The sequence below is a fragment of the Megalobrama amblycephala genome, linkage group LG16 (genome assembly GCF_018812025.1).
Source record: "Megalobrama amblycephala isolate DHTTF-2021 linkage group LG16, ASM1881202v1, whole genome shotgun sequence".
NCBI lineage: Eukaryota > Metazoa > Chordata > Actinopteri > Cypriniformes > Xenocyprididae > Megalobrama > Megalobrama amblycephala.
The window spans coordinates 10,165,138-10,190,217 of NC_063059.1; the positions used below are offsets into that span (position 1 = coordinate 10,165,138).

Here is a 25,080-nt window from a genome sequence, read left to right on the forward strand (position 1 = left end):
AAATTAATAACGGATAATTACTTGACATTTCTGGTTTATTTCAACAAAAATGTTGAAAACAAACAGCTTTATTATCATTACAGCATAAGTACCAGAGGACATATATGGTGAGCTTCTGAAATGGCTTTGGAAAATGGGGGCATTGCAGTCAAAATGGTCTAGAACCACTTGTGTTGACAGTTTTTCTTGCACGTGTAAGATGACACACATAGCGTACTTTTTAGATTTTGCTCTCTGAGGAAGAGCTCAGCTTCAGTCAGCTCAGCTTCCTGTCCTATTCAGTGTTGCAGGGGCCAAGGAAGTGGTGAGTCTGTAATTAAACTTTGTTTCATTATCAATATTTTATGTGTGAACAGAAGCTTTTATAACCTTTGTAGTAGTTGCAGTGTTTCATTGGCTGTTGTTTGAATTTGTATAGTGAAAGCCATATGGTCAGTGCAGATACTGAAAATGACTAAACTAAAAGTGCTGTAGGTGTTTCCTCCCATGTAAAGACGGGGTTTTTTTTGGTAGAAAACAAACGTTGTCAGGCTACTTTTTCCAGGTTATTGAAGATATATGAAAAAAGCTCATTAATATTATTATTTTTACCACCATTACTACCATACCTTTGCAGTTTTCATGAGTACTCATAAAAAAGTGTGAACTGCATGGCAACTATAATGCTTAAAGGAGATTTCTGTCTCAAAAGCTCTTCATAGGGTATTTCTGAAACATTAACAGATTCATTCTCAAAATGTTGTAGTTTCTTTTTATAAAGGCAACAGTGTGTTTCTGTAAAATAGGCTGTGGTCTAGCAGAGTATGCAGGCTTGGTTCTCTAGATGTTTTTTCTAAAGTGACCAAATGTTTGACTGTTTGCACAGTCATGTTAGCTTTCAGATATTGAAGGAAGATTGTGCAACATGTCTTGATTGCACTAACGTACACTTTAACGTGTCTTGTTTGTGAACATTGTCAGTTGAGTTTTAAGGGTTTTGAGTTCCCTTTCAACAGGCGACCTAAATGACATCACTCTTAAAGAGAATGTCAAACCAATACTTGCTAGACCTGAGGTTTCGTTTCACGTACTGAATTTTTCAGCAAATTTCCCTTCCACAGTCTCCCCAGTTCCTCAGCCGTCTCATGCTCAGATACTTTTGGGGGTTTTTTGTGTGCTTGCGTATCTTGTCGCTTTTTTTTTTTAACAGGACCTCTGTCAGCAAATACTGTGTAACACAAACCTTATGCAATCATAACCATATCGTAGCGATATGAGCTTCTTGCGGTCGGTTGATGTGGTTAAGTTTGCGTCTGAGGCTGTGTTTTTATGTGCTGCTTTTTTCTGTAACCCTTTGATGAATGTTTGATGTCCCTATTATTGTACTGTAGGTCCTGTCTATCATCATTGTTGCTTTTTGTAACAAGTCAACCCTGTCAAGGCAAAAAAGAAAAGAAAAAAAGACTGTATATTCAAAGGAATAGTTTGCCCTGAAATAAGTATTCTGCTACCTTTTACTCACCCTCATGCCATTCCAACTTTCGTTCCTCTGTGAAATGCAAAAGCAAATCGCTTTGAATAATGTGCTGGTTACTCTTTTCCATGCAATTGCTATGGATGGAGATATGATGACTTTAGAAATCTTATAGCAGATAAATCATATGACTACTTTTACGATATTTTAATGGTGCCTTTGAGTTTTTTCAGTCTTCATTAAAATAACATGGAAAACCAGCACAGTCTTCAGAATTTCTTTTTGTGTCCACAGAGAAAACGTAAATGGAGTGTCCAGTTACACTAAGTGCAAATAGCCTCCCATGTTGGCAAATGCTATTTACACTAGCTCCGCCCACCAATGTCTGGTTGGGCCACTCAAGTTTTTAAAAAGACACACAGAATTCAAATTATAGATAGCATCTAATTACTATTTAGTCTAATTGCAAAGAAAGAACAGATACTTTTGCATGGTGTAAATAGAATCTGTCGCTATTTTCACCTAGTGTAAATAGCATATCTGTAAGAAAATGCTGCTATTGTCACTTAGTGTAAATAGAATAAATTGCTATTTTCACTTAGTGTAAATAACATCTACAGATAATTAAATAACATCTACAGCACTTAATAACATCTACAGTAAATATCATCTATCGCTAAGAAAATATGCTATTTTCACTTAGTGTAAATAGCCGCTGCCAAAAGTAAAACCAACCTAGAACAACTAAAGGGTTGAGTAAATGAGAGAATTTTTATTTGGGGGTGAATTATTCCTTTAAAATTCATTCTAAATCAAAAACTATCAGACTTTCCATTTACACCTTATTTTAAATTCTGTTGTATGTTGCTATTTTGATCTGTACTTTCATTGAATGTCTTTCTCATGGACTATTTTAAGAAAGTACTAAAGCAGGAGGATTTCACCCTTCTGTTTTTCTGCTTCTGCAATCACACCTGTGAAACATTTGTTTGTGTCTTATATAAACTATGTTTTTACTATCCCACAAGTATTTCACTTTCAGTTCAGGTCAAATTTAAACATTTGCCCAAACCATGTCTATTAAGTTTAGATCTCATGTGGTATGGTTGGGGATTTTGGTTCACACAATGTGATGGCAAAAAGGACTGTAGATCAGAAGACAGTTGTCTATGTTTAGAATCTTTGTTGGAATATATAACAGGTCACATGTGTCACTTAACCAGATGTGGGTGTGTGAAATATAGAAAGAAACTGGCAGAACTTATTCACACTTTGCGAATTGGCATAATGGGGAATAAAGCAACAATATGTTCAGTTAAAAATAATTAGATTTTGGCAGCCAATGGCTGAAAAAAACAAAACAAAAAATCAGCCTCTTACACAATTTAATCATTACGCTTTAGAGGTTTGAGTTTATTTCAAAGAAAACTTTAGCTTTTTAGAGTTCACCTAAACATGTAATAAGAGTTTTTGTCCTACTCACCCATATCAGCCATAAACTTTTATTGTCAAGTCTGGTTAGGACACTGTGTAATACTCTTATGAAACTTGTGCCAATTGTTACATATAATGCTGACATTATAAATGTACTTACTGATTCAACTGGGAGTTTTTAGTGAGTCTGGCCTAGATATGTTGGAGACGTAGATGACTGTTTGTGACTCAGACTAAGTAAACAATAAGACAAGATTAATTTCCATAAGAACGGAGCAAGGTGGTTTCGTAGTCACCAGTTTATTTGTTCCTGTTCTTAATTTTCAGGAAGAAATTTTTTTTGGTGCTGCATAATTGAATAATTTTTATATCTTATTTGTATTCAACAGTTCCCTCATCTGTCTAAAGTCTATATGAAATCAGCTGATCCTCTTAGCTTTCTTAATACATGCTCCTTCTCCTTTTGTGGACTAATTTCTCATTGCTTTAAATTGTCACACCACCATCAGCTCAGTCTGTTTGTGTGAACAATGTTAGATGCAGAACTTTCACACTGTAGGACAATGCAACAAAGAAAAAGAAAACAATCCTGTTATACTTTGCTGTTGTTGATTTATGATTTTATGAAGTATGAAAGAGGTTTTTTATCGGTGGCTTTGCTGCAGGCTCATGTTGGGCCTCTTTCGCAGGGCTACGTGTATTAATGATAGAGCACAAATTAGGTGGAGGCAAAACAAGTGCAAAAACTGGAGAATAGACCAAATTCAATTTGAATTCAAATACACACAAATATATTAGCCAATTGTTCAGCAACACAAGCTTCAGGAGGACTGTCAACTCGCAGGCATTGGACTGCACTGATAAATATTTTCAAATTGGTTCAGCTTATTATTTCTCCGAGGCAGCCGGGCGCACCAAATTGGAATTTAGGGAGGGGGTCGGAGGGGGTTTCAGACGGCTGTAGGTTACTGTTGATGGGAGATTTGCTGTCACATTTTTACAAGCTTGGATTGTGCTTGCTCCGACAACCAGTCCCACATCTTCTGATTAACAGCTTAATTGAGAGAATCTCTCTTGCCGTGACGACCTGAATTGAGCGTGGAAATTCCAAATTACGAGACGAGTTAAGCCACCGCAATCTCTCTCTCTTCCAAAGCCAGCCTGTTTTCCTTTTTTCTGGCTGCTGCACAAATACTGCAGTCCCTTAATGATGAGATTGCCAAGACAGCCTATCATTAAGACAGACATACTGGTATCACTACCATGATACTTCTTTCATCTTCATTTATTAACAGTTTTGGACACATTTAAAACATGTAAGCCACAGTCGAAGACATGACAATGTAATTAGAACAAAGTGTTCCAGGCTACTTTCAGCTGATGTTACTATAATATGATAATTTGCTAATTAGACTAACAAATATAGCCTTCTTAGGGTCAACGCAACCTCTCCGCTCAGTACATTTCACAGGTTGTTGCACAAACAAAGCTTATTTGATCAGAATCAACATTTCTCATTATCTTGCTTTTATTGACGTTCACACGTCAGCTTCACAAAGCCACCACTTATCTCTGTTGGGCAGTAAAGGCCCTGATGTATTTCATGTGAAATTGAAGAATGAACTCGTGTGACGTAATTTTGAACAAAATCAGGCCAAAACTACGTTTGTTTCGAAAGTAATATAATTAACATTATTTTTGAAGTTTTATTAAGTGTAAACAATACGATTTTGTGATTTTTTTTTTTTTTTATAATCAATTAACACTGCTTTTGTCATTTTTTACAAGATGGACAAAATTTGTCACCAAAAAAAGTCATTCGGTTTAACCAAAATTTCGGTTTTACCGAAAGACATATTTTCAAACAATGCTAACAGGCTGATATATCTATCTAGCTAGCTAGTTAGCTTAATAGCTAGCTAGCGAAATGACAATCAAACATTTTATATTTAGTACAAGTTTTTAAAATATTACAAAATTTTCCATGTTTTATAGCGGTTGTACCAAATGACCTGATGTTTCAGGACATGCGTATGAACAAGTGAAAACATTAATTTTTCAAATAGTTAAGAGAGAGTTAGTTACTTTGCTTCACGACCATGTGGTCCTTTGCAGGTGTCTGAATGATGTCACATCCTGTCACATGATATTGACCGCCTGACTTGATCCAAAATGGCCCCTTGATATTGGTAACTCCAAATTACATCAATGAAATTCATTTTCATTCCGGACATTCTTTCTCATAACAAAGCAATGACTTTTACACGTAATTTTAATATCATTTTGCACTATGTTGATATATGATGTTATAAAAGCATGCCAGAATAAAAAATACATTTATTACATTTTAATATATTTTAATCACAAATGAAATGGCTGTATTGGCCTTTGGATGGTTAAACCAAATGACCTTTTGACACTTCAAAATCTTTAAAATAACTTTATATGTAGCAAAATATTATTAAAACCTTTTGGATTCAATAAAAGAGATCTAGTTGTACTACCTTACATACTTTGGATGTCATATCTTTGTTTTTTATTATTATTAAGGCCTTTGGACAAAAAAATGACCCATCACGTCATTGACCTTCATATAAACGCCACTCAATAAGGCTAGTTTTGGCCATGATTGGGCTAGTTTTGATTAGCAATTGGGCTTGTTTTGTTGTGCAGACCTGTCAACCCTGATTTCTGTCCCTCCATTGACAGTCCACGCAACTACCACTTTGTTGCTTCAAAAAGTTCATAAAGAGATTGAAGAAGGAATCCATATGAATCGAGCAGTTTAGTCCAAATTTTCTGAAGAGACACGATCACTTTATATGATAAACAGGTTTAATTTAGGCTTTCAATGGCTACATCGGATATGGTAAACAGAAGCTCAAGTACATGCGAGAACCAATCAGGTTAATTCTTGTGTGTTACGCAGCACGTTTGAGCTTCTGCAAGAAACAATGGTGCGCTTCAGACAACTCACAATTATGAATTTTCCCACCTGCTATTGGAAAATAATGCCATTCAGAGTCAGATATCCACGACCCCAACCTCAGCAAGAACTGTCATTTGACGTCATTTCGAAGATGGTGGCATTTAACAGGTGTGCTGCTAAATCACAATTATTTTTAAAATATACACACCTTGTAAATGAAATTAATAGGAAAATATGTTTTTCTGAAGTTATTTCTATAAAAATAGCTTATGTTTGAAAATACATTAAACAATGTTATATTAATGCCATTGATGATTTTAATAACTGAACAGAGGGAATAATGAAACGCACCTAAATGGCCCTCTCTCCCTCTCATATTTAGTGTCTGAAAATCCGAAGTTAATTAGTTAGTTATAGCATTATTTAGCTCAAGTCATTGTAGTGAATTGGTTCGTCCTATATCTGATTCATTCAAGTGAACTGATTCAGTTCATTTTGTTGTCTTTGTCTAAATTTACCAGTTCTATTTGAGACTGTTAAAGGTGCTAAAGAGGATCTTTTCGTCGACTGAGAAACCAAAGACTGTTACTGAGTTTTTGAAAAGAGCGCATGCGTAAGAACAACCCCCTCCTTCGAAGGAACGCCTCCCAAAACTCGTAAACACTCGTATTGGAACACGAGTGTTTACCACCGGCATTCGCTGTGTTGTGTTAGTGGATTCATTATGTCGGACTCACCGCAGGTAACTCATAATCTGCAGTTGTTACTCCTGTCTCCTGACAAAAACATTGCATGCGGCGCCTGTGGAGTGTGGAAAGTTACTGGAGCGCGCAGCCGCACTCGTCTCTCACAAGGATTGTCACGGCAGTGATTGACAAGCCAGAGGGCCATCATCGCGTAAATGATTGGCTGATGTTTTTAAGGCCCTACCTCGTGCACAGATGATGTATATTAATATTATTCCTTTCAGTGCACCTAATAAATAGTCTTTTATCAGTTAGTAAAGACAGTTTCAAGTAATATTGCAAAAATGTATAAAACAAAACATCCTCTTTAGCACCTTTAATTCATCCAAAAACACTCACCGTTTTATTTTTGGTGTCAACAAAAAAATACAACTTTGATTAAATGATAAATCATATGTCTATTGTTTATAAAAATATGTAGTTACAGGAAAACTGTCCATAGTGGACATCCAGTTGGGGTAGTAAAATGCCAATGCAGAAAGCAGGTGTATAAAGTCCTGGTGTCATTTCCCTGCATGGTGATCCCAGTTATTGTCATAACAGCAATTAGCAGCAGGAAGTGGAAGCCCAACACAATGGGCACCAATAACAATATCTGGAGGAAGAGTAGAGGTTTGTGAGATTGATATGCAGGCCACAGAAGGGGAATTTGGACCTTGGGCACTATAGCACTTATTTGAATGTATGGCAAAAGCCTTTGCTATATTTAACCATTTTAGCTAGGACTCAGGAAAACGTCATTCCCGAGCTAGTTCCCATTTCCCAGGCCAGAAGTGGGAACAAAAATAAATAGGTGTAATTGTTAAGAGAACAGCCAGCGGAAGCCGCACTCGGCCAGCTGTGTGTGTCAAACATCTGCCTGGATTATGATCATCAGGCCATTCTGGGAAAGGTAGCATACGGAAGTAAAGTCTTGAAAACATAATTAGTTATGTTCCTCCTTCTGTACATGTGTATTTGTGTTTAAGTTTTATTGATTAAAATCATTTGGCAGCTTGTCAGATGGTTTCACAATGAAGGCCGTTAAATCAAAAAGGTGTGAGACAGGTTCATAAATCACATGTAAGTCTGAAATGAATCACTTCTTACTGTTAGAGGAAATGAGAGGGCAAATTTATTTACATTTTCATTAAAATAACTCAGCTTCGGCTCGCCTCAAAGCAGGAAGAGCTTAATAATTTAAGTTTAACGCTCAATGAATGGTCTGACAAATGCAATTTTCTTGCATGTGAGGAACTTGAGGAAGTTGACAGGATATATATAGTATAGATATCACAGCTTGCACACACAAAGAAAGACATTTTAAATGCATTTATTTTGTCCACAAGCTTATTTCAAAGGGGACCTATTATACCTTTTTACAAAGTCTTGATTTTGTTTTTGGCGTGGTTTTCTTCCTTGAATATTCAAAAAACACCTTATTTTTCACATATTTTACATTGTTGCAGCACCTCTTTTCCAAGGCTGCGTTCCACTCCAGTTTTAGACAAGTACCTGCGAACTTCCCTAAGCACTTACTCTCAGGGGAATCCCTGCCGTAATTTTGTAGTGTGTTCCGCTTCGTGAAGTGGACAAGGGAAGTTGATATGGACAGACTAAAAATTAAATAATAAATCAACTCCATAGTGGATTCCAAGTGATCAAGGGCTTAAGACGTTTCAATTCAGCCCATTACAAAGGTTTCGCTAGCAGTGGGCACTCGCGCAATGTAAGCAATGACGTACATCTGAGTCAACGAGACTCAACGAGTGAAGTTAGGGAGGGAATGGCATAAAAAAACCAACTGAAACTCAGCCCGAGTCTCTGTTACGCTCGGTTTAGTTCCTGTCTCTATGAAGCCCCTCCTTCCGAAAAGCACATTGTGCTGATTGGTTGGCTGGATCGGTGTGTTGTGATTGGCCAGCAGCTTTGAATGTGTTTCGGAAATGCCACGTCCCTTAACATAACCACGAGTTTCAACACACTACTAATGCTAGGCCTTACTTTTTCCCCCCTGTATCCCTTGGGGGAATTATTTAAATGAGGAATATTGTGACGCGTACATTCTCAGAAGAAAACTTTAAGACTACAATCAAAGCGTCCCTTTGGAGTGACTTTGTGCTTTGTAACTTTGCAGACTTTTTTCATGCTCAAACAGTGACATTACACAGTTGAGAACGTTGAAAAAAAAAAAAAAAAAAGCATAAAGCATAATAGGGCCCTTTTTAACTTTTAGATGGACACTAGCATATAGATGGCCTTGAAGCTAATATATGTGAACTAAAAGCCATAAAACTTTTATGATTTCAAGGGAGCAAAAATGATGAATACCCACACTGTGCAAGAATTGACTGTTATGGGAAAATAAACTAAAAGCTAAACTAAAACTGCTTAGCATGACTGACCTGCATGAGCCTCATAGGAGCTCATGGCATTCGGCATCAGTTTCCCGTTAACTGTGCTTCGGTAAACAAAAAAAGTTGCATTCACAAGTGCACACCAGACCACAAAGTTGGCAAACTATGAACCATGAGTCAGCCCTCAGTAAATTCATGATAAGATAAAGCCAGCAGACTAACTTCTCATGAATTTGTACTATTTAGTCTGGGTATTTATACAGGACTGATTATATTCCTAGTTGTTTATTAACACTGACATATTTTAAACTATGCCATGTTATGGTGTAATAGATTACTGTGATCCGTTTGAGATTAGAGAAATATGAATTTATCTAGGTTTCACATAGGCCGGGTTCACAGGGTTGACTGTGTATCAAAGCATTTGAGAAATCTAAAAGTAGTGTTCTAATGTGTATTGTCCTTTCTCTCTTTTCCTAGAATAAGAAGATGCTGCGTTTACTCATTCTGTTTTTGATTCTTCAAGGTTCAGGTAAGTTCATTCTATCTACGCTTACATTATTCTCTCGTTCTTTGATCAGAAGTTATCTGTCCTATTCAGATGTTTATTTTTGTACTCAATCCATCTTTTTCTTCTCATGTCTGTCTAAAGTATTTGTATCAGTGCTTGCAAGCCAGTCCTCCTGTTACTCGCCATTTAGCAGATGCTTTTCATCCAAAACGCATTGAACACACTCAGATTTTAGATTCCATCAAATGGTGTCAGTTCTCTATCAGCTACTTAGATGTGTTACAAATGGAATGCTATATATATAAAGTTAAAATAGTCATTTCACAATGGGGCTGTTTCACCTTCACTATCTGGCAGTAGAATAATCTCTGAAGATACTCAGTTGTGACCTTTATAATCAGAGCTTGACAAAGATTTCCAAAGTTACTAGCCACTTATCATTTGCACTGGCCACAATTTTGACATCGATACCATGGGGAAAATCCGCCATATAGATATGAAGACTTCAGATGCAAAAGCCTCTAAGTGCCATCTGAAATTTTCTTCTAAAATGAGCATTTTTATCAAGCTTGTATGTTTATGTTCAGTTATTTCATTTTAATGGCAATGAAAAGGACCTATTAATTGCCATTAAAGTGAAATTACTGAACCTACGGAAGAGGATTAGGGCCAAGCAATAATAAAAAAATAAAATCATCTCGAGATTAAAGTTGTTAAATTTCGAGAAAAAAACTTGTTAAATTTCGAGAAAAAAGTCGAGATAAAATGTTGAGAATAAAGTCATTAAATTACGAGAAAAAAGTCAAGAAAAAGGTCGAGATAAAATGTTGAGAATAAACTCATTAAATTACGTTAAATTATGAGAACAAATTTGTTAAATTATGAGAAAAATGTCATTCAATTTCGAGAAAAAAGTTGAGAATAAAGTCATTAAATTAACAAATTTATTCTCATAATTTAACGAATTTGTTCTCGTAATTTAACGACTTTTTTCTCGTAATTTAATGACTTTATTCTCGTAATTTATTGACTTTCTCAACATTTTATCTCAACTTTTTTCTCGAAATTTAACGACATTTTTCTCATAATTTAACGAATTTGTTCTCGTAATTTAACGACTTTTTTTCTCATAATTTAATGACTTTATTCTCAACATTTTATCTCGACATTTTTCTCATAATTTAACGAATTTGTTCTCGTAATTTAACGACTTTTTTTCTCATAATTTAATGACTTTATTCTCAACATTTTATCTCGACCTTTTTCTCGAAATTTAACGAGTTTTTTCTCATAATTTAACGAGTTTATTCTCAACATTTTATTTCGACTTTTTTCTCAAAATTTAACGAGTTTTTTCTCGAAATTTAACAACTTTAATCTTTTTTCTCGAAATTTAACAACTTTAATCTTGCGATGGTTTTATTTTTTTTTATTATTGCTTGGCCCTAATCCTCTTCCGTATGAACCTAAACATACGAGCTTGATAAAAATGCTCATTTTAGAAGAAACTTTCAGAAGTCTTCATATTTTTAATATTATCTCATAATTTGGCAGCAGGTATATAGTTAGGCTATTTTCTTTCTCAACTGTTTACATTCACTTAAAGCATAACTGACTGTGTTAACGTGAATACTCGCCGAGACCGACATTTTGACATTATTTTATGTGTAGTTGATTGTTTAAGCGCAATAAGCAGCGAAAAATAATTCAGTTTAGTACTGAGAGGCAGCTTTATGCGTGCACACTTTGGGCGTGAGCACAAAATTTGAGAGAATGAGTACAATTATGCTCAGTTCGCGCAGTCCCACATCGAAATACATGCCCTGTAATACCAACAATATTCATCCAGGACAAATGAAATTGGCTAGTAGGAGTGACTGCTTTACTTGCCACTGCTGAAATCCACCCACATTTGGTGGGTGTTAGTGTCAAGCCCTATTTATAATAATAGGTTAGGTTCATGTAAGCTCTAACCTCGTATTTATTTATTCATTCGAATCAACAGCTGCAACATCAGAAGACACAGAAGGAAATTCTTCAGGATTCCTCGGTATGACATCTCTCATATTTTCTGACAATTAAATACACTTTCTTCCCCAGAAATGTCATTCTTATTTCTGTTATGTGATATATACTATAACAGGGAGAATCTAATGGGAATCACTATGGAAAATAATGGGGAAAAAATCAGACAGTTGTAACAATGAGTTGGGTGAATGTGCTTGATTGTCATGAAAAATCACAAAGCTAAAAAAAAAAACAGGTTTCTTCAATGCAAAATAATATTCCCTCCCTTATTTTGAGGGGTAAAATATGACTTGGACATGTTTCATCAGAGTATTATTTTTTAAAGTATTTTTCTATCTTCATATTCTTATTTACCCAGGTGACGATGAGGATGGTGATGGCTATCGTAAGGATGGTGGGTATTCCTCTCCAGTCTCACGCGTAACATGTAGACAGGTTGTTACTGTAAGACGTGACCAGCTCATCCGCCACATTAATTCCTGAAAGCAATCAATTAGCGTCTCCCAGCAGAGCGCCGCTGATAGCCCCGGCTCCGTCCGCACTACTGTCCGTCCCCTTAATGGACGTTGGCAGTCTCATTCAGCTCTCCTGTGCGAGGAGCTGTCCGTCTTCATCAGCAGAATGATTGCTCTCTGATAGAATTACTGAGCTGTTAAAGCAAGCCCTGCTCACCAGCTCTGGCCAGAGGCAGATGGGAAGGGTGGGAGGTGGTGTGGAGGAAAGTAAAACTCTCCAATATGAGCACGATCAGAACGGTGATTCATTCCCAGCTAATTTCCTAGAAAAGGCACAAGAAATGTCAGTGATTAATAAGAAGAATTGGCTCGGAGAATTGGCCTAGATACATGGAGCTATACTGCTCATATGAGTGCAAATCTGGCATGCATTGCGTCCCAAATGTTTTAAAATGTTCCTACTATGTGGCAGATATCACTTTGAAAAGGCAAATACTCTGTAAACAGAAAAAAAGAACTTGGTTGACCAATGACAGACGATGGAGTGTTTGGGAAACCTGCTTAAATACAATCATTATTTTTAGCACTTACATGTGGTGCCACTAGAGGCGCTGAAAACATTCACACTAGCTTCAATAAAATGGCTAAAAGCCTTTCAAAATCATTTCAAAAAGCTGTAATGGGTCCCTGTTTGAATATTATTTTTTTTTTTTTTTTTAGTAGTGTGTAGAATGTTTGATCCTGTTAAATCTGAAGGTCCTAAAGAAAATCCTGGAACAGATAGATCCACAGGAGATGATGATGCTACAGGTTGGGAAAAAACCTTCAAATTTTTCTATTTATGGATAAATTAATATTTCAGACTAGCCTTAATGAATATGTGCACAAATTTAATGTACATCCTCCTTGTTTTTATTGTTAATTTGTAGGTGGAACCTTGATAATCATCATAGCTGCCGTTAGCGTCACAGTTCTGGCCATTGGGAGTATTGTAGGTAGGTTGGATCCATTGGAACAGGCATTTACTAGACCACTAATGTGCTGCTAAAGTTGTGTAATTAACTCACAAAAAAGGGTGTGTAAAAATCAATTGAATTTCGATGAATTTTGCATGAACTATCCGAGGTGTTTGTTTCTTGTTGATGTATGAGCTGTGCTTCCATTCCAGCAAATGGCAGCTTGATCTCTTTAGTATTCAAAGGTATTTGTATAACGTTTACATGATGTACAGCGAAATGTACAATATGGACATAATGACAGCTTGTATTCAGTAAAGGGTCATAAAAATATTAATGTTTTATTTACTTTAAAAATATAAATTGCATAGTACTAAAATTATATACCGAACCTCACCTATTCTGTAAACCTACTTATTAGCAATATAAAACACATAATATGCAATTTTATTCACACTGATATAGATATTTTTAGTGATAAATTCCACTGAAACATTGGGCAAAACAGAATTTCATTAAATTAATGCATTGAATTCAATATTATATAATCATTAAAGGATTCCTAAACATTTGTACATCTCTAGAGTTGTTCACAAAGAGTAAAAATGCAGTTTTAGATGCTGTCAATTCCATAGTAAAGTACATTTCCGTGCCTATGCAAATGTATGAAAACATCCGTGTGCTAGAAACACACTTTACATACAATACCTACGACTACTAATGAGATCACGTTGCAAATGCGAGCCCATGAACACTTCCTTTTAATTATAGTTATACATTTTATGGGATACATTCTTTAAATGAGTGGCTAAAAATTTTGTCTCATTGTAAAATGTTGTTTAATATGGGTGTGTACTTTACAAGTACTTAACACACTCACAGGAGCTAAATCTGTAGGCCAAATTCTTGTCAAGCCAAACAACAAACACAGTGATGTGTGCTGGATATCCTGACCAAAAAAAAAAAAAAGCAACACAATTTTCATACAGTAGGCGTTATGTGAGGTAATTTGGTTTTGAGGCTTGTGATGTGACAACTAAATCCCTTGTAATGCAAAAACAAATTTTTTTTTTTTTCTTTACAGCTATTGTCCTCTTCAGACGCTACTTGCAAAGCCGAGAACAGGGGTAAGACTGATTTAGCTTTGCTTGCAAGCAATTTCAAATGACCTGTGCATCAGACAAACTTATATTCAAGAAATGTTATTAAAGACTCATGCTGGGTTGAATACAGCAAAATCCATTTGACCGAAATGTGTGTACACTCCACAATCTATTACCCGCATATCCAGTGTGGATTTGTGCATGCTTTTGTGTGTAAAGGTTTGGAAATATCTCATCTACTTCACGCGCACTAATAATTTGGAACATATTGAAGCTGAAGTTATTTGCACTGCTATTGCTTGTTTATTAGTTGCTCCACATGCGCCCTTAATACTGGATCTAAGAAGGATTTGGCAGCACTTACTGGAAAATGGGTGGAAAAAAGTGATTTTCTCACCTTTAGCTTACTTGACACTTCATCTTGAGTGACACATCGGTGCTTATATTTACAAGGCAGCTTTTGTGCTCCACCCCGTCAACTTTTGGGGTGGTCTAACCAGTCCGATGGGTAACAGATCTCTGAATCCCTGGTAACCCGCTAAACACATGACGACAGCAGTACGCGAGACAATAGAGGGCCGCATGCAGGAGGGATAGGCCACCATTAGCAGCGGGTTGGTACATGTGCATTTATGACTCCACTTTCCAACCATCTGTCAAACGCCCCTCAAGCCCTGAGCTGTTAGAAACAAGTCCCTGAAACAAAAAGAAAAAAAAGGACAGAAAACAAGCCAGGCGTTGACTAACATGAACAAGATATGACCTGCTAAACTCTGTGAGAGTTTATGTGGGAATATGTCATGGCCACATGAAAAGCTTGCATTTGAAAAAAATAAGAAAACTGACTTTTTCCTTGTCTGTTTGTCATGATGTTATCAGACAAAAACAGTCAGGGACAAAACTGCCCAAACCAGTATAATAACGACAGCGAGAGAGAGAGAAGGAACAAGGAAGAAAAAGGTGTTGCATTTTGAATTATTATTGTTCTTTGTGCAAACACAGCCACACTTCCATACCACATGTCCTCACCCGAATCAGTACAGTAAACAATATAACAAATTACGTGCCATTTATCTGTACATTGCGTTAATTGTGACACCTCAGAATGATTCATTATTTGGTTAAGGTCAGGTCCATTTTAAAAGTCTCTAATTTTTAAACACTAAACATCTCTAAGTTAAGCATGTGCATTTAAAGAGACAGTTCATCAATAAATGAAAATCATCATTTTCTCACCCTTATGTTTACAAAAATGAAGATTAGCTTTCCTTGGTGCTTTCTTAAATGAAAGTTCAGTTCAGAATATCGGTCTGAATGATTCTTTCACAAATTGGTCTAATCTGATTCTTGAGTTTGAATCACTGACTCAATGATTCGGTCACAGTGGTTAAAGGGTTACTTCAGCCAAAAATGAAATTTCTGTCATTAAAGGATTAGTCCACTTTTAAATACACTTTTCCTGATAAATTTACTCACCCCCATGTCATCCAAGATATCCATGTCTTTCTTTCGTCAGTCGAAAAGAAATTAATGTTTTTGAGGAAAACATTCCAGGATTATTCTCCATATAGTGCATTTCAATGACTACCAACAGATTGAAGGTCCAAATGTCAGTTTCAGTGCAGCTTCAAGGCTTTAAACGATACCAGATGAGTAATAAGGGTCTTATCTACCGAATCGATCGGTCATTTTCGAAAACAATACAACCGTTTATGCTTTATAAACAAAATATCGCCTTAAACGTACTTTCTGCTTCCGCATTCTTCATAACGCTTACGCTGGATGTCCTACGCCTTCCCTATTCAAGTTACGGAAAAAAACTAAACTGGTGCCGCGTTCATTCATCATAAGTAGAATAGGGAAGGCGTAGAACATCCAGCGTAAGCGTTATGAAGAATGCAGAAGCGGAAAGTGCGTTAAAGGCGATATTTTGTTTATAAAGCATAAACGGTTGTATTGTTTTCGAAAATGACCGATCGATTCGGTAGATAAGACCCTTATTACTCATCTGGTATCGTTTAAAGCCTTGAAGCTGCACTGAAACTGTAATTTTGACCTTCAACCTGTTGGTAGCCATTGAAATCCACTGTAAGGAGAAAAATCCTGGAATGTTTTCCTCAAAAACCTTAATTTCTTTTCGTCTGACGAAAGAAAGACATGGATATCTTGGATGACATGGGGGTGAGTAAATTTATCAGGAAAAGTGTATTTATAAGTGGACTAATCCTTTAAGTACTCATGTTGTCCCAAACCCTTAACACCTTTGTTCATCTTCAGAACACAAATTAAGATATTTTTGATGAAATTTGAGGGTTTCTGAACCTCACATAACGCCATTGCACCTTTTAACGTCCAGAAAGGTAGTAAAAACGTTATTAAAAATAGCCCATGTGACTACAGTGGTTCAACCTTAATGTTATGAAGTGATGAGAATACTTTTTGTGCGCAAAAACAAAACAAAAATAACTACATTATATAACAATTTGAGCTGTTGTCATGTGCAGTTGACGCAGTTCAGCGCTTCCGTGTTCTACGTCAGAACACCGGCTCGTTATTGGCCGGCTCCTGCGTCAGCATCACACGCATGCGTCGTGCTGCTCACGTGACCAACGTCGGCCAATACTGACCCAGTGTTCAGACGAGAGTATATTGTTGAATAACATCGTTATTTTTGTTTAGTTTTTGCACACAAAAAGTATTCTCGTCACTTCATAACATTAAAGGTCCCATGGCATGAAAATTTCACTTTATGAGGTTTTTTAACATTAATATGAGTTCCCCTAGCCTGCATACGGTCCCCCAGTGGCTAGAAAAGGCGATGGGTGTAAACCGAATCTTCCCCATATGTCGTCATAAGGGGAAAGGTTACCTCCCCTTTCTCTGTTTTGCCCGCCCATGAGAAAATTAGCTACTACAGTGAGATTCGAGCACGATATTTTTTTTTTCCTCGAGAGACACATAATGGCTTGCAAACGAGCAAATCATGGCAGTTGCTCAGTGTCTGGATGTACAAATGAACACCTTAGTATTTTTTTAGTTCCTTCATCCAAAAAGTAGCATGTCATAGGACCTTTAAGGTTGAACCACTGTAGTCATGTGGACTATTTTAACAATGTCTTTAGTAAATTTCTGGACCTTTAAAGTGGTGGTTAAATTGCTGTCTAGGGAGGAAGTCAGATACCTCAGATTTCATTCTAAAAAGATGCCAGTGTTTTCATTTTTTAGCACATAAGGTCTATAAATACTTCAGTATGTGAAAACAGTACATCAAAATAGTACACTCCTAGAAGAAAAGGTTATATATAGAACCTTAAATGGTTATGTCAGGTGCTTCATTTATATAACCTTTCAATTATGGAGTCAGTTTTAATGAATTAATTCTGAATTCAATCCAAATGAGGTTCCTACTTGACAGTATGCAATTTTGGACACAGCTCACATGGACTATTTTTATGATGATATGTTAGTGCCTTTGCATCCATTTTGAAGCTTAAAAGCTCTAAATGCAATAAAATGTCAAACAGGTTTGGAACAACACCAAGATGAGTGAATGATGACAGAAATTTTATTTTGGAGGCGAACCATCCCTTTAAGGAGACAAAATCAATGTGATTAAAAGATAAAACTGTTCTCTCTCTCTCTCTCTCTGATTGTTTTGCAAAGCAGACAAAAGGAAAGAACTGCATTTTTCTCTCTTTGTCTCTCACGTCCTGTCCTCTACTTTGTGGCCTATCGCTGTCATCCTGATAGGTTGTGTAACTGAATTTGGCTAGTTTTGCAAAGTAATCAGTTTCAGTGAGTTGCTGAGTATGGTGATATGTGAGAGAAGGCTGGGAGGGAGCAGAGTTTGTCTGACACCTGCCTCCCAACAGCAAGCTTAAAGATCCTCTGTTTTCTTTCTTTCTCTCTCACCCGCTCTCACTCTCTCTTTCTTTATTGAGGTTAAATTCTTCTGCAGGATTACAGGTTACCTCAGGGGAATGCAGTTAGCTGAGCCACGGCTTTTTTTTTTTAGTGTTGAGTGATAGGGTGGCTGAAAGGGGCTTAATCACACAGCAACCACAGGCTCTGTGGATCAACACTGAACCTTTCTGAGCATGTTCACAGAAAGCACACTCAATAAAAAACGATAAAAGCCCCCCGAAATGCCTTGCAGGGCAAAAATCCTGCCATAGAGTTCATAAAGCCAGGCAAACTGTGAACGAATTCATCACTGAGGTAAATTAAACAGCTTTTGCATGAGGAGAGCAAGCTTATGTACATGTGTTTGAACAGCATGAATATGTCACAAAGAGCTCCATTCATCCTTCTCCTGAACTAAAAGCTGAATGTCTCTCTATTCAAAATGAAACTCAGGGATAAGCTCCTCTCACATATGTATATATATTGCCTTAAGTAAAATGTGACCCATAGCTGACCCTATTCTTTACAGATATCAGCCTGACTGTGTAAATTGATATGACCATTGTTGGTGCTACTGCAGTGCTTTCTTTCTTAAGACATTGAATAGGTCTTGTTGATGTTTATATTGGTGTGTCTGAACCCTGTTTAAATGAGTCACTTCAACAGGAATCACATTTTTTTTTTTATCTTTTGAGATAACATTTAATTAAACTTCATCTCCAGTTCAAAAAGTCCATATTTAGAATGTCAGAAACACAACATTATACACTGAATTATGATTGCTTTTGCCACACAAAACCAACATTATATAAATGGAAAACAAATAAGTCTATAAATATAGTATTTTTTTTCCTCTGGTTTCACAGAGAAGGCATAGTCCCAGACTAAAATGCATGTTTGAGCTGTTTTAACTGAAAGTAACTTATATACATATCTTAAAATCAACGCTATCTCACGACCAATTCGTATGTATTTTACGAGGTGGCTGATTCGTATGAATTCATACGACCTCACTCGTACGAATTCGTACGATTTGTCTAAACCCCAGTGACGGGTAGGTTTAGGGGCGGGGTTTGGGGTAGGTCATTCATACGAATTCATACGAATTTGTCAACTCGTAAAATACGTAGGATTTAGCAAAAAACGTATAAATTCGTACGATTTAGCCACCTCGTAAAATACGTTCATATTTCCACGAGATCGAGTTGCTTAAAATATGTCAGTGCCATTGTCTTGTCTCAAAATGCACACTTGTAATATATATATATTTTTCTTTTATTTTTTAGTGATCGTTTATAAAAGCTACTTAAATGCCCTAATTGAACTAAGGCCTAATCCTGGCTTAGGCTAAGCCCTGTCTGTGAAACCAGGCCATTATATAATATTGTATATTATAAGATTAAAAATAAAAATGATTACACTGCACTGTGGATTTACAATTCTGATTGGTCAGTCTCAGCATTTAGCTGTCTGATATGTACTAATATTCATTCATTTTTTCAATAAGGATTTTTAAAAAAAAGTCTTTGTTTAAGAGTTAGAAAACACAAACCAAACCAACCAGGTCAATCACAACATTACAAACTTTATTTTGAAGCAAAAAGACTGTGTACTTAACAGCTGTAATGAGGGAAAGAACTACAATTCCATGAAGCTTTGCAAATGACACAACCAAGCTAAAGAGCTAAAGAGCTAAAGAGTTGTTTTGGTGCAATAGAGCACTGATGATGTATTTTTGTTGGCCAAACTGGAAGTTCGCAACACCCTGGTTCCCTCATCAAAAACCCAATGGACCCTTTTCACATGACTCATTTCCACAGTTATCAACATCGCAAATCTAGTACATTTTTTAATATTTACACTGCTGGTGAGTGTTTCAAATACAATGGCTGAGGGAGTGACAGCAAATTTGACATCTTTTTCTCCTCTGACTGCTGTAATCAATCTCTTGATATTTTTTCCCTCTTTTGGAAAGTCATGGAAACACTATCACAGATTGTTTCTTTTGCTATAAGGGCAAATGCAAATACAAAAATTTATATTTGCTGTTGTCTCCCGTTCGCCACTATAGATATTTACACAACTATGACGACTTCCACTTCTGAGAACTTTGAAAATGTGAAAAGGGTCCAAAAGGAGTTTTCAATTGGATTTTGGATTATTGCAGAAAATAATGAGTTTACCTGTTCTGCTGATGACTTTAATGTTGACGATCTCTCTAGTCCCATTTAGCCACTTGTTTGCAACTGCCATTTTCAAGACAAATAGGCCTAAAAGCTTTTAATAAACCACACAAGGTTATTACTGATGTCTTGAGCTTGTGTTCACCACAAACCTTATTTCAGGCATTTAACCAGAAACCCATTCAAAAAACCCATTGACTTTGAAACACTGGAACCGGAAGTGCTAAAATGCTAACTCGCTTCTGGGTTTTGTCCAACAAAAATATGGCATCCCTGCAGTATTCTAAGTATACTTGGCTTGTAGTTGTGTTTACTCTTTTGATTGAGTAGCCTATTAAATACACAGTTTTTACTTCTTATAAACTTACATTGTTTGAAAATATTAATTTAAGCCTATACATAAACTATATGTTCCTATTTCTGAGTATGTGAATTTTTGTGTAGTCCATTTGTAGTGTACATAGGAATTTACTTCAAATCTACTTAATACCTAAATGGAAACATAGTAGTATACTTAAAGTACAAAAACATAAAAAACTATAAGTAAACTATAAGTATGATGTTAAGTTTACCTAAGCCTTGGGTATACTTTGTTTTGTTTGTTTTTTTTGTAGCGTATGCACACAGTCGAACGCACAGTCTTGCTAAGTAAACTTCACTCGACTCGTTTGCATACACAGGCATTCGACGCATGCGCAGTTTTGAGCAATCTCTCGCCACAAGTTACAACCCTTGTAAATATATTTGTATTCTTTCATACTAGAGTTGTACAAATGAGGGTACTTTCTAGCCTTTTCGCACAATCTGTCGTCTATACAGGCCTCCATTGTCGCTGTAGCTTGCACGTGTTCCAGTCTGTTCTGTTTATTCAGTTTTTCTTTGACTACCTTGTTCATTGTCACCCGCAGGGCACAGTTGCCACCTTGTGGACAAACTAATTACTGCCAAAAAAAATTAAATGCGCATGTGCAACCTGTGTGTACAAAGTCCTGTGTAACGCGTACTGTACGTTGACCCTTGTGTACGCGTAAAAAGTAAAGTATACTTTGGGCTTTAAAGAAAACTTACAAGTATACTTGCAGTATAAAACAGTTTATGAACAAGTAAACTATCAGTATACCTATAAGTTCACTTATAATGTAGTTGCAGTACAAACGAAAAACTGTTGTAAAATAGTTGTGCTTGTTTGCTACTGTTACACTTAAAGTTTACTTGAAAGTATACTTTTATACACTAAAAAGTGGGCTAATTTAGTCCCAAGTAGTATTGAAATAGTACACTTACAAGTATACTAGTACATTGATATTAGTATACTTACTACAAAAATATACTTCAAAATTTGCTTGAACTTTATGTATACTTAAAGCTGCTGTCCGTAACTTTTTTTGTGTTCAAAATTTACAAAAATTGTATAATGAGAATATACAACATGAATCCATTTTCCAAACTGTGTTTTTGTCTTACCCTGAATCATTATGGTACACTTATAGTAAGTGTTTATATTCGGACTATTTCAGACCGGGCTGGTAGGACTCGCCGCAGAGTATCACAGTAACTGCGTGACTCGCCATAGACATACACAGAGAAAAGTAGCTCGGGCTACAATGTTCTTCCGCAAGACGTGTGCAGTTCTGTTTATTAACCGCTAGAGGGACAAAAATTGTGGACTGCAGCTTTAATAAAATGAACTTAGTTGAAAATTCTGTCATCATTTAACCATAAGACTTCGCTCCAAACCCATAAGACTTTGGTTATTCTTTTGAAACACAAATTAAGGCCAGATAACCCAAACTTAACCTTTCATTTTGTATTTACAGTCAGCAAAAATATCTAATTTACCTACAAAAAGCATGTAATATTTGACTAATCTCATGACCCACTTCATTTAAAAAAAAAATATTTTATTACGTTTTTTAAGTTTAAGTTTTATTTAGTGTGTCATTTTAAAAATATTTGTCATTAATTTCATTATGTGTTTTAAATATAGAAAAAAAAAAACTGTTAAGGGAAAGTTAGAAATAATGAGCTCAAGCAAGTCTTAAAGATTTAATCAAAGTTACCATAGTGAACTGACTGTTCTCATCTCTCTCTCTCTCTCTCTGTGTGTTTCTCTAGGGTCTACTCTGTGCCGGCAGAGCAAGGACAGAAAGCTGCTGTCTAACCATCAGGGCCTTTTCATTTCCTCTCTCCGCTGGATCCTTTCAGGGACGTGCTGCAAGCATGTGATTTCTCATCCAAATGTATCTATATCTATAGCGGATTCTATAACGTCAGTAGACGAGAATGTATTGCTATCATGAATTTTCTATTCATCGTTTTTAAATGCACAACGTATAGCGTTCATGCACACATGCCAAATGTTGCACTCACAGAGAAAGTCCCTGTGTAGCACAGCTCACTTTTTCCCTCTCCACTTACAATATTTTTTTTATTTAAATCAAGTACAGAACTGTTCTTAAAGGTGTAGTGTGTAATATTCTTTAAATACTTTCTCCTAAAAAGTAAGCCATTCATAGTTTTTTCCACACAGAAAAAAAAAAGAATAAACAAATATTGTGGCTCTGTTTATTGGAACACCCTGACACAACAACATCGGCTCAACCAATGGCGTGAGTTTGGGGCGGGACTGTCTGTTCGACTAGCCAATGGTAGCTTTAAGCAAACATTCTCCCCGTTTTCCGTTCCAGTACTCTGATGTTAGCCGTCCCCAGTGTGCTAAAGTGACAAAATCAGGACGGTTAAAAGATAAAGCTGGGCTCTGTCTCTCTGATTATTTGACAAACTAGAGAAAGAAGCAGAGAGAGAGAAAAGTCAGTGGAAAAGTGGCTCTGAACACCCACTTGTCAAGCGGCGAATTAATCAACCGCTTTAAATTATGTTGTTTTCTTTTTCCTTTCTTTCATGGCGGACAACTCCTCTAAAGCACTGTAGATTGTAAATAGCTCTGGGATGCTGGGTAGCAGATTAATGTTTCATCCTGCTGGCTTTAATGGGGATGGAGACAATCCAATGGGTGGACGAAATACGGATACAGAAAAACACACGACACTCGTATAATGGGGTCCAAAGGTCTACTAGTGAAATGTAGCATTTTCCTTGCCATTGCAATTATATTATCAGCATAAAAATATGAGTGAAAAGTTGAATTATGAATGGAAAAAAAAAAAAGTGAAAGCTGAAGTATATATTCAGGTTTAAATGAGATTTTTGAATCTTCAGCATGGACTCTTTGGACCCCGCACTGTATCTACAGCATCATCGATTGAAACTAAGACACTATAGCGAGATATACTTTTATCTTCCTCGTTCTCTCTCTCACCGTTCCTTTTTCTTCCATTTTTTAGATTAAAATGGAAATCAATCAAAGCCCTTTTAGTCTGAGTCTGAAGACTCTTGAGTGTCTCGGCTCTTTATTCTGAATTTACACAAAGACGGCAGGCTAGCAAAAACAGTTCTTCTGCGCTTTCTTACTGTCTTGTTAAATGGTTAGTTCACCTAAAAATGTATGTATGACTTTTCTTTTTTTCTTCTGCCGAACACAAAAGAAGATATTTGGAAGAACATTTGGGGTCCAAACAACATTGAACCCTATTGACTTTTATTGTATAGGCAAAAAAAACATTTCTCAAAACATCTTTTTTGTGTGTTCTGCATAAGAAAAAAAGTGAGACAGGTTTGGAATTACATGAAGGATAGGCCTAGAGTATATAATAACAAAACTTAAAAAATAATTCTCTGCCCTCCCGGCTTGTATATAACAGTGGAGGGCTGCTAACCCAGATCTCGATTTAAAAATGTTTCCATTTCTTTAGCTGGATTTCATGTTTCTTGATTACCTGCTTTTTTGTGCTTGCTGGTTTTCTATTTAAATCTAAATCCAAATCCAATCTTGTGCGCATTAGACAGCTTGAGCTTGTTACTTTGATGCATGTGGGTGTGTATAAAGGCATTAGTCTGTAATATTAATCAAGATTTGCAATATAGCTATTCTGGTAAATCATTCGCTAAAAGTGTCCTTAGACAATAGCATTTCAGATAGCTGGAATTGGAAAAACAGGCTAAATTAAAAGAAAAAGGAAAAAACAAAAACAAAAAACAAAAAAACATTTCAGCTTCTAAGAGTCATTCGAAAAGCCAGTTTCATATATATATATATATATATATATATATATTATAGAGATTTTTATATTAAAACCGTCGGGCTTCATTAACTACAACAACTTTCTTTTGGGCTCTTTGGGCAGGTTGCTTTATTCCATGTGAAGGGACTTTATACTTATGTAAAAAAAAAAAAAAAAAAAAAAAGATCTGTTCGATATTTACCCATTCAAGAAACCCCAATGCAAGATAACCTTTAACTCACACAGATTCACATTTCAATTCTGTTAGCAGTTTCTCTTAGTTGATGTAAGAACGGAGTGGAAAATGCAGATGTAGATTTTCCTTCTGAAGGTGGCTCTCAACAACCTTTGAAGGGAAAATCATAAGAGATTGTATTGTATTTCCTTTCAATGGAGGCTGTTTACATCAGCGCTTATTTTATTTTGTTATGTAAGGTATTCTATCAGCAAAAAGGTATACGTATGTCTTTCAGAGTTTTTTTTTTTTATCATGTAGTAGTATACAACACTCCCAGTGCTTGACCTCTGGTAAACATTACTGTTATTCACGGACATTTGTGTGATTTCTACTGAAGTTTAAACGTTAATGCCTGTTGCTGTATATATTTGATAAGACAACCTGTCATCTATTTGTTGTATAAGACATTTATTTTAAATAAATATTATTGTTCTCAACTATGCTGGTATGTATTTGATTTAGGTGGAAATGGCACAAATTTCCACCAGGTCTACTATCTGAAAGTTTATTCTAAAATGAAAATTTGATCATCATCTACTCATCAGTTCTTTTATTTTATTTCAGCTTTATTTCAATTATCGGAATTTTTAATAGTTTTATTTAGCTTGTCATTCAGTTATGTTGTTCATAAAAGTACCTCTTGGACATTTGTTACAGATCTGCTTGCAATAGGGTGAAAACGCC

General features: G+C 36.0%; 1 protein-coding gene across 1 annotated transcript; it reads left to right on the forward strand.

Annotated features, from left to right (window-relative positions):
* Positions 1-240: 240 nt before the first annotated feature.
* Positions 241-24,833, forward strand: si:dkey-262k9.2. Its single transcript, XM_048161531.1, has 8 exons — positions 241-304; positions 9,379-9,430; positions 11,415-11,459; positions 11,796-11,831; positions 12,613-12,702; positions 12,822-12,887; positions 13,933-13,975; positions 22,153-24,833. The coding sequence occupies exons 2-8, from the start codon at positions 9,388-9,390 to the stop codon at positions 22,196-22,198; spliced, it is 369 nt and encodes a 122-aa protein (XP_048017488.1). The 5' UTR covers positions 241-304; positions 9,379-9,387; the 3' UTR covers positions 22,199-24,833.
* Positions 24,834-25,080: the final 247 nt, after the last annotated feature.